The sequence below is a fragment of the Colobus angolensis genome, unplaced genomic scaffold (genome assembly GCF_000951035.1).
Source record: "Colobus angolensis palliatus isolate OR3802 unplaced genomic scaffold, Cang.pa_1.0 Scaffold714, whole genome shotgun sequence".
NCBI classification, from domain to species: Eukaryota; Metazoa; Chordata; class Mammalia; order Primates; family Cercopithecidae; genus Colobus; species Colobus angolensis.
This window is the reverse complement of record NW_012120866.1, coordinates 146468-157242: the sequence shown is the minus strand read 5'-3', so window position 1 is coordinate 157242 and position 10775 is coordinate 146468. Positions and strand designations below refer to the sequence as shown.

The 10775-nt window shown below is 42.4% G+C and overlaps 1 protein-coding gene across 1 annotated transcript in view; it reads left to right on the top strand.

The window, feature by feature from the left end:
- LANCL2 (LanC lantibiotic synthetase component C-like 2 (bacterial)) overlaps positions 1 to 10775 on the top strand; it is a 69633-nt gene that overhangs the window by 40725 nt on the left and 18133 nt on the right. Inside the window, exon 7 of the mRNA XM_011927442.1 lies at positions 6915 to 7097. Coding sequence (XP_011782832.1) covers positions 6915 to 7097 — 183 coding nt within the window. The remainder of the gene's footprint in view (positions 1 to 6914; positions 7098 to 10775) is intronic.

Below are 10775 nucleotides of genomic sequence, written 5' to 3'. Positions count from 1 at the left end.
CTTTTTTTTTTTTGAGACGGAGTCTTGCTTTGTTGCCCGGGGTGGAGTGCAGTGGCGCCATCTCAGCTCACTGCAACCTCTGCCTCCCGGGTTCAAGCCATTCTCCTGCCTTAGCCTCCTGAGTAGCTGGGATTACAGGCATGCAATACCACACTTGGCTAATTTTTGTGTTTTTAGTAGAGATGGGATTTTGGCATATTAGCCAGGCGGTCTTGAACTCCTGGCCTCTAGTGATCCATCCGCCTCAGCCTCCTGAAGTGCTGGCATTACAGGCATGTGAATTTTCTTCATGATGCAGGTACACGCTTTCAAAGTAACCAGAATTCCGTATCTCATTTAAAAATGGCACTGTTATTTTGAACAGTTAGATTTTGTATATGTGTTAGGGTTCTCCAGAGAAACAACCAATAGGAGATAAATACTATATTTGAGATGGGATTTCTTATAGGAATTGGCTTATGCAACTGTGGAGGCCCAGAAGCCCCATGATCTGTCATCTACAGGCTTGAGACCCGGGGATACTGGGGCTGTAACTCCACTCCGAGTCAGAAGACCGAGACCCAGGGGAGCCAAATCCCAGTCCAAGGGAGGAGGAGACTGTTGCCCTGGTTGAAGCCGGCAGGCAGGAAGGAGCAGATGTTTTCTTTCTCTGTCTTTGGTCCTGTTCAGGCCTTGGATGGACTGGATGAGGTGCACCCACTTTGGGGACGGCCATCTGCCTGACTGAGTCTGCTGTTCAATGCTAATCTCATCTGGAAACACCCTTTGAGACACACCCAGACACCGTGTTTAATTTGACACATAAAATTAACTAGCATACTGTATTCTGTATTTTCCCAGAAAAAATGTTGTAACAGTGGTTCAGGAATTTTTTGTGTGTGTGTGTGTGAGACAGGGTCTCTGATTGCAGTGGCACAATCTCGGCTCACTGCAAACTGCATCTCCCAGGTTTAAGCAATTCTCCTGCCTCAGTCCCCCAAGTAACTGGGATTACAGGTGTCCGCCATCACGCCCGGCCGCAACTTTTTTTTTAATGCTAATTCCCTTAGGGGAACATAGTAATGTAAGAACCATGCCAGTGTCGTTCATGTGTTTAGGCCGATTTTGCTGTATATTAGGGACTTCCTTGGGAGGAATATAAATCATAAAATTTTCCCTTGATCTGTTTTTAAAGTGAAGAACGTGGAACACTATATAGTAAGTACTTGACTTAGAGATTGAGCCAGATTTTTCTTCAAGATTCTTAGGCAGTGGTGTGGTGGAGCCTGCAGGGGAGCTGCCTGCATCTCTTCCCTGATGCATGATTCGTGGCTGTTGTCAGTGCAGAATGACGGTTCAGAAATGTGGAAAGGAGGGCTTTGTTTCTCATACTGGGTTGCAGCCTGCAGGGTGGCCATTCTGATGGCTAATCGTAGCCTTGGGCTAGAAGCCAGAAACAGATATTCTGAGGGAATGGAAAGGGAGCAGGAACATATGCCAAGCCAGGTGGCCGAATGTATGTATTCGGTGAGCTGCAGGAGGAGTGGAATATTTGCTAGAGAAATGTGTGCCTGCACGGTTGGGCTTCATGCTCCTTGAGACCCATGTTCAGAAAATGGTGGCATGAGCGGGATCTGAGGGTAGCGTTTTCGGCCCTCTGAGTCAAAAGGTGAAGCAGAGGAACAAAACCCCTCCCTGCGTGTCCTCCATAGGCTGGCCAGAGCCTCCCTAGCGCCTTCTTAGGGGCAAGTGCTCGCTGCTTGGGTTGTTGAAGCCGCAGAAGATGGGGGAGCAGTCAGGTGGTTGTCACTGCCAGTGCAGTCTGCTGAAAGGGCTGGTTTCCGCTTAGTCCTTAGGGCAGAAAGTCTCATGCAGTCAGCACGGGAGGGGCAGAGCAGGGTGAGCCCCACCTCTTAGCCTGTCGTGACTGGTAGCTTAGTTTCAAGGTTGCCTCAGGCTTCCTCGGCCAAGAAAGGGTCTGCTCAGTGAGTTGGGGGCTTAGAATTTGGTTCTTATTTCTCATTGTCTGGTAGTTTAGTCATGTAAAAGTAGTAGTTTCAACTGGAGGGTGTCGTTGGAAGGCTATCAGAACAATATATGCAAAAACTCTTAAAATATCGCTTAAAAAGAACTCCACTTTCATGATAGAATAAAAACAGTTCTCTTGAAAATCATCTCCAAACAGCCAGAAAAACAACAAAAGAGAAACCAAAGTTATTTGATGAAGCTAGGGGACATCTGGAGCTCCAGCTGCAAACCTGTGAACTGAAGCAGGTGAAAGAATGACAGCTGACCTGCTGGGATGAAAGATGGTGTCAGTGCCGAGGGGGAGGGTGCCCACAAGAAGCAAGTCAGTTTGTTCCACAGAACCCCAGAACTCAGGAGCAGAAAGCGCCATGTCCCCAGTAGGCAGTGCCACACATGGGCTTAGGTGGCGCTCTGGCACAGGAGGCTTCTTTGAGCATGTGCAGTGGTTGGACCTCTGTGAGAACCTACACCCAGCACAGGGACGGAACTGCCTATCCTTCAACTCGTGCTGGAGACAACAGGGGCTAGGTCTGGAAAAACTGACTAGGCTCTTTTCGATTCGGGAAAGCCAGATGTAGAAGAGAGCTGGAGTGAAGCACAGAACTCAAAATAGGGGGAGAGAATGAGTGTCCATGGTCCAGGGTGAGACTGCCTCTCTGTCACCTCCAGCCTCAGGCACCGTCACCTCTCCTTCACCCCAAGGGGCAGCACCACCTCCACCCCACTCGGGACTTGAAGTCACTTCTGGAGAAACAAGTAGCTCAGATAAAAGTTTCATAAGTACAGGTATTTGAAAGCCCCCATTAAAACGTTAGTCTGCCATCCGTGATGGTTAATTTTATGTGTCAACTTGGCTGATCCCTGGTGCCCAGACATGTGGTCAGACATTATTCTGGATGTTTCTTTGAGGGCGTTTTTGAATGAGATTTACATTTAAGTTGGTGGACTTTGAGTGAAGCCAGCTGCCCCATAGGATGTGAGTGGGCCTTGTCCAGACAGTTGAAGGTCTGACTAGAACAAAATGCTGGACACCCAGGCAAGAGAGGATTCTCCAGCACTCTGCTTTCAGACTCCAGCTGCAGCTCCTTCCTGAGTCTCCAACTTGCTGGCCACCCCAGGCAGTTTGTGGACTCATGAAGCCTCTGCAGCTAGTTCCTTGGAGTGAATCTCTTTCTCTACTTTTATTCATCCTGTTGGTCTACTTCTTTGGAGACCCCGGCAATCCCCCATCCAGCCACTCCACAGTGATTCCCACCATTCTGCAGCCCCTCCTGTGCACTGAGGGCAGCCAGGAGCTGTGCCTTATGCATGAGCACAGACCAGTAGCTGATGAGCAGACACGGCAGAAAAGCCCCAACTTGAAAGGTGGAGACCTGAACAAGTAGAAATAAAAACAAAGAGAAAGCAGGAAGTGGAAGAAAGCTTTGAAGAAATAATAATTCATAATTAATATCCTCAGGGAAATAAGAGATGCTGTTGCATCCAAGAAACAGGAAACATTTGATGGAAAAAGAGAGCTCTTGAAAATAAAAAGTATAATAGCTGAATTTTTAATAAATTCATGAAAATGTTTTGGAATCAAAGTCAAATATCTTAGAAAGCGGGCAGAAATAGACAATGGGAGAGGAAAATGTAAGAAAGTAAGAGGATTAATCCAGGAGGTTCAGCATGTGAATAATGGGAGACCTAGTGAGGGAGAACACACAATAGGAGGGAGGAAAATAACACAAGAATATGCTCTAGAAATGAGGGACATAGGCTGGGTGCTGTGGCTCGTGCCTATAATCCCAGCACTTTGGGAGGCCAAGATGGGCAGATCACTGAGGTCAGGAGTTTGAGACCAGCCTGGCCAATACAGTGAAACCCCATCTCTACTAAAAACATATAAAAAATTAGCTGGGCGTGGTAGTGGGCACCCATAATCCCAGCTACTTGGGAGGCTGAGGCAGGAGAATCGCTCAAACCCAGGAGGCAGAGGTTGCAGTGAGCCGAGATCACACCACTGCACTCCAGCCTGGGCAACAGTGCCAGACCCCGTCTCCAAAAAAAAGAAAGAAATGAGGGACATAGTTGCATACTGGAAAGACCTACCAGGTTCCTACACAATGAGTGGAGACAGACAAATCCACATCATGCCCGTCATTGTGAAAGCTTAAGATAAAGGAATAAAGAGACAGTGCTTAAAACATTAGACAAGAAATAGCCACGTGTAGCGGCGTGCACCTGTAGTCCCAGCTACTCGGGAGGCTGAGGCAGGAGAATTGCTTGAACCTGGGAGGCAGAGGTTGCAGTGAGCTGAGATCATGCCACTGCACTCCAGCCTGGGTGACAGTGAGACTCCTTCTCAAAAAAAGAAAGAAGAAAAAAAAATTTTAGAGAGAAAAAGGTTATGTACAAAGTCCAAAAATGGCATTGGACTTTGCAACAGTTTCACTGAAGCTAAAAGATAAATGGAAATGACTTCCAAGTTTTGAGTAAAAATGATTTCCAACATTGCATTCTGCCCAGAAAGTTACCAATTAAACGTGGAGTAGAGCAAAGACTGTTTAAAACATCCCGTCTCAGGAAGCTCAGGAAGCTACTGGAGTGTGGTGTCTACCACAACAAGGGAGTGCTCTAAGAAAGAGGATCAGATCCAGGGAAGAGGGGCTACCCAAACAAGAGAGGGAGCAGAATCCCCCGGAAGTTGACAGGTGCAAGTCCCAGGACAGCAGTGGCACAGAAGACCTGGAAAGCAGCCGATAATGGAGAGTTGCCTCCAGGGAAAACAAAGTCATAGTAGATTTGACCATGTGGAAAATCTTACCGAGAGACTTTTTACGGAGCTGTTGGTGGGTGTGAAAGAGCTTAGGTACTGGTTTAAAGAAAACTAAGCAAATAAAATGTTAGAAAGTTACTCCAAGAAAAACTAAAAGGTGTAAAAGAATATCTAATTCAGTATATTTACTGTTTCAGGAGCAAATAATATTTGCATAGTATAGTCTGTAAAGAACACAGGATTATGGATGGTGAGCAGAGTGAAATTCTCCTGGGAAGATTAGAGGAAGGAAAGTGTCCCTCATCTGCCACAAGGGGGAGCGTAGAATCAGTGACTCAGGGCACAGCCGTGCATGGATTGTTTAGAAATACCGTGGTAATATGAATAAGCAGCTAACAACCACCACAACAAAAAGGAACTCAGTTGTGTCCTAGGAAGGACATGCTCTGTTGGTCTTTGAATTAAGCTCCTCAACATTTTTTGACTTTTTAAAGTGGTTCTATATTTATTACCTGTAAGAAAGTAATTTTAAAAGTACCGTGTAGCCTTTTGGAAATAAACTTCATGACCTATAGTTTTTAAAAAGCTTATACATTCTCTAAGTGTGTATCAGGAAAAACACCTAAAGATTTTCTACTAAATATAGTTTTATTTCAATGAAATTTAGAAGTATTGATATTCCTTAAATTATCTTTCCTTTATTTTTAATAAAATTAACTTTTTGTTGAAGAAATGAGGTTTTTTATTCTGTAGGAGAAGATGTCATGTTGTAAACTTTGGTGGTTATGGAATGATGAGAATTTAAAGCAATGCAATATTTTATTTCAGTTTTGAGAGTACTTTACATCACCCCTGACATTTGCCACCAAAGCCAAATGAAAAATCAGTGGCCAGAGACAGGTTCTCTATCTCAGACTTCACCAATATGTAGATTTATGTGGTACTAACATGTCACTTTAAAGATATTGTGTGGTGTTAATACGTCACCCTAAGACGTTCTGTAGTGCTCATACGTCACCCTAAGGTGTTTGTGTGGTGCGAACCCGTCACTCTAAAGATGTCATGTGTTGCTAATGTGTCACGCTAAAGAGATTGTGTGGCATTAACATGTCACTCTAAGGATGTCATGTGGTGCTAACATGTCACCCTAAAGACGTGAGGTGTTAACATGTCACCCTAAGATTTTGTGTGTACGCTGTCATTCTAAGGATGTCATGTGGTGGTGACATGTCACCCTGAGACATTGTGTGATATTAACATGTCAGTCTGAAGGCATTGTGTGGCATTAACGTGTCACCCTAAAGTCATTTTGTGGCATTAACATGTCACCCTAAAGACATTGTGTGGCACTAACATGTCACCCTAAGATGCTGTGTGGGCTGGCATGCCACCCTAAGACGCTCACTTAGCTCAGCCTTGCCATCTGACTCTTCTCACCAGGTTTTTTCATGGGAATCTGTACAGTAACTTGAGACTATTTCAATGTTTTAAGTCCTTTTAAAAAACCAATGCCTCAAAATTTGCAAATATTTTCCAAATACATTTTTAGTCTTAGTCCCTGTAGTAAAACTTAAACACAAACTCAATAATGAGTTCTAGTAGGTAACATTTGAGTACCTTCAGTTAGTAAAAGCCAGTATCGCCACAAATTGTTGGATGAAGGAGTGAGGCATGCATTTTTTTCTCCTTTTTTCCTTACAAACGCCTTAGGAGTTGAGTACTATGATTTTTCTATACTGAAGTTAAATAATTTGGTTGAGTAACAAAGCCAGTATGTAGATTTGGGAGAAGAGGGGTACCTGGCCTTTCTAGAAGGGGTGAGCCCCGTGGAAGGATATCAAGTATTCATATTTTAACAAAGCAAAGCAACAAAACAAGACCTACCTACTCCTAGGTTCACTTGCCATTTAATCATTTCCTTTACTACTCATCCACCAAAGAGCAGACACAATACATTATAACACTGAGATTTCAAAAAGTTGATACAAGTTCTGCCTAAGTCTTAAATAACCAGATAGTTGAATTAATTCTAATTTTATGTGCTCTTTTGTTTTCCATGTAATTGATGTTTTATTTTGTTAGCCATGATACAATGTAAAAGAAATAACTTCAGAAAAATAATTTGTGTTTTATTTTTGTTTGTTTAAAGCCAGCAGCAAAAGTGGACCAAGAAACTTTGACAGAAATGGTGAAACCCAGTATTGATTACGTGCGCCACAAAAAATTCCGATCTGGGAATTACCCATCATCATTAAGCAATGAAACAGACCGGCTGGTGCACTGGTGCCATGGTGCCCCGGGGGTCATCCACATGCTTATGCAGGCGTACAAGGTCAGTGCTTCCACTGTCACGGCCATGCCCTGTGTGGGGAGCCAGGTTTCCCTGTCAGGTTTTTGGTCTTGCTTTGGTAAGGCCATTTGACTGTACACTAAAAACCTTTTTGAATGTTTTTACAAAATAAAGTCTTTGTATTTTACCACTCATCACCACTGCCATTAGTGCTGCAAGTCTGTGTGTGTGTATGTGATTGTGTGTGTTAACAGGGTTTATATTCATGTGTAAAAGAAAACGTAGATGACAGCAGTGATGAGATGATTTTTGTTCTAATGAGTATGGGTATCCAGTAAAGTAGTGGATAGGATTATAACCAAAGTGCTTTTTTGTTCATTTTCACATCAATTTATTTTCTTGCTTGAATAAGCCTTTATTGCTGGATTATGAATAATAATAATGATTGTACAAGAGCTTTTGAGTTTAAAATTGTTATATTATTCTCAAGACATAGGTGGTACTCAAATTTGTATACATCTGGGGTACTATAGGAAAATAGGCTGAACCTTCACTGATTAATTCTAGTAGGCTTTAAATATGTTTGGGCACGATATTAAGAACGCTATTGATTTCTTCCTGGACTAAGATTTATCATATAAGTTGAAAACCAGTAATGCTTCTTTTGTAATTTTATTTTTATTTAATACATCTGTATTTGTAATAATTGATGTTGGAGATTGTTGCTCATACATCAGCGTATACAACTGTAACACAATGATTGCTCTGTTCAACACAGTATTTTGGCCAGTTCTCTTTGTTTAGGATAGATAGATGGAATTAATGGAGCAGAACTCATATCTCTACCCGGAAATAATAAGAATTGATACCTGAGTCATTTTTATTTTTTCTTTACGGCCACCATAATAAATTACTCAGAAAAATTATGGAGAATTATCTCTCATGATTTAGGCTAATTTGTCAGAAATTTTTAGTCCTCCTACAACAACACCAAAAATATTCAAATCATATCTAAGATATGATCATTCAAGAAAACAACTCAGAAAGTTATGACGTTTGGTCAGAGTGAAACACGATGAAATGTATTTTTTGAAAATAACATGTATCTTCCTAACAGTACCCTCACTTTTACATTAAAACATAGTTCTGTTCAAATCACTGCCTCCCTTTTTTAGAGTTTTGGAGCAGTTATAACTTCAGTGTCATAGAGAGACGTCTGTAATATAAATGTCCAACAATAACGTGTGAGCACAATATTGACTGTACAGACGGGGGCCCTCTGATACTTAAAACAGATGTATAACTGCTAAAACGTGGAAGCTCCTTTTTGTCAAACTCCTTTTCCCTTCATGTGAAAGAGGCTCAGCCGACACAGCTGGTTGTTCTTGGTGGCTGATCTCTGCTGCCGGGTGTACTTTTCCAGTCTGTTTCAGCAGAGCCCTGTGGAGAGCAAGCAGGTGCCAGGAACCAGGCTATCCTGTGGGGACCCTTCCTCCTGGGCCGTTTCATTTTCATGAGTTCTGCTGACAGTGGCCACCATCTGTTTTCACCACTGCTGGCCACTTGGGAGCAAGCCAGCATGGCTCTGCCACTGACAGGCTGCAGGTGGCTGCGGCCAGCTCCTCCTGGCAGGGCTTCTGCACAGAATACCATTCAAACACCTTGCCTTGCCCTGTTGGTTCCAAAACAAATTTCTCTCCTCCAGAAAGCATAGAGCCAAAGATGTCAAGATCCCATACTTAGTCTTTAAAACGTAATTGTGTCCTCTACATTAAGATTCTTGAACATGAGGAACAAGGAGGAATATCAGAATCTTCTGGGGTAGGAAGGCATCAGTGGTAATTTGAAAAAGCATATATATTTTATATTTCAAAATGGCTAGAAGATTTGAAATGTTCCCAGCATAAATAAATGATAAATACTCAAGCTAATGGACATCCTGAATACCCTGACTTGATCGTTACACATTATGTGCATGTATATCACATGCACCCATAAATATGTACAATTATTATATATCAACGAAAAATTTAAAAAGGAAAAAGCATATGTAATATGGTCTTACAATTGGGGGTAAAAATACATCCTCTTCATAGTATAAACTACAGAAAATAAGTGTAGACTGAAGGTCTCTGCCAGCGGGGAAACAGACCATGTGCTGCGGAGTCCGCACATCTGTTTGCATCCCTGAGTGGAGGGTGGGGTTTGTGTTTGACCAAGGCAGGGCGGGTGCGGTGGGGGAGGCAAAGCTGGGGAAGCATAGCTCCACACTGTTTTCTCTCAAGTTACAGTTAAATTGAGAGGGCCTCCATTTATTAAAGCCGTCTCTTAAAATTAGGTAGGAAATGTTCAGGTTTTTTGTAATAACAAGTGCTAACATTTTCTTCTCCTGGCATATGAAGTCCTGAGTTGTTCAGGTGTGCTGATGAAGGTGTAAAGCGTTCAAGTACTTGAAAAAATATTATTAATTATCCTTTACAAAGAAAACAGTAAGTTCAGTCCAGACTCACAGAATTTATTTTCCCTCCCTGTAGATGCTCATCATGTGTTAGTATTTAGTAGGGTATACTCTTCTGTGTAGGAACGTGTATTACTTGTTAATTTAAAGTTATATGATATTTTAGATGACCTTAAAATGTAAAGGTTTGGCCAGGCGCCATGACTCACACCTGCCATCCCAGCACTTTGGGAGGCCAAGGCAGGGTTGCTTGAGCCCAGGAGTTGGAGACCAGCCTGGCAACATGGCAAAACCATGTGTCTACTAAGAAAAAAAATACAAAACTTACCTGTGTGCGGTGGCACGTACCTGTAGTCCCAGGTACCTGGGAGACTGAGGTGGAAGGATGGCTTGAGCCTGGGAGGCGGAGGTTGCAGTGAGCTATGATCATGCCACTGCACTCTAGCCTGGGTGACACAGCAAGATCCTGCCTCAAAAAAAAAAAAAAAAGAAGGAAAAGAAAGAAATAAAGAAAAGAAAAAGAAAAGGGCAAGATTTTAACAATATTCTACATTGTATTAGGAATTGTATTAGTTGTGAATGATTTTCTAACAAATTACATCTGTGTACATCCAGTTACAACTGGAAGCTATTTTGATGAGTAGTTACAGCCAACTCTTGATTATCTGACAAAAAATCATGGGTAACGGTGGCAATTCTTCCTTCTGTTCACGTTTTGAGCCCTAGGGCATCAGCAATTTGTGTGGGTTTAGCCGCTGTAAACAAACACGTTTGTTAAATGAGATTGTATTTGGAAAGGTAAATGTGATGTCCAAAAAAAGCATGTAACACCCCCACCAGAGTGACACCAGTGCAGTCCTTAGATGCTGAACTGAATTTGGCAGCAGCCACAGCATCACTACTTATGCCCACACACCTACCCTGGGAAGCCCCAGATAGAACTGCATTGAGAGTGCCCCCTGGTGACCAACTATTGTATATATGTCAGAAAATGCTTTCATACAAATTCTGTTCTCGAAGCTTGTTTGCAAGTTGGTTATTTGAAACATGGAAAGTTTTTCAACAGGTATCAGAATTACTTGAAAATATTTTTCTGAACTATACTTTTTTCCCCCTTACTCAAGATTCTGATACCTTCCTAATTTTAAGCATCACTTAAATAAATGTACCATAGTTTATCATTGTTTTTCTTTCTTTTTTTTTTATTTGAGACACAGTCTCACTCTTTCCCCCAGGTTGGAGTGCAATCTTTGCCTTCTGGG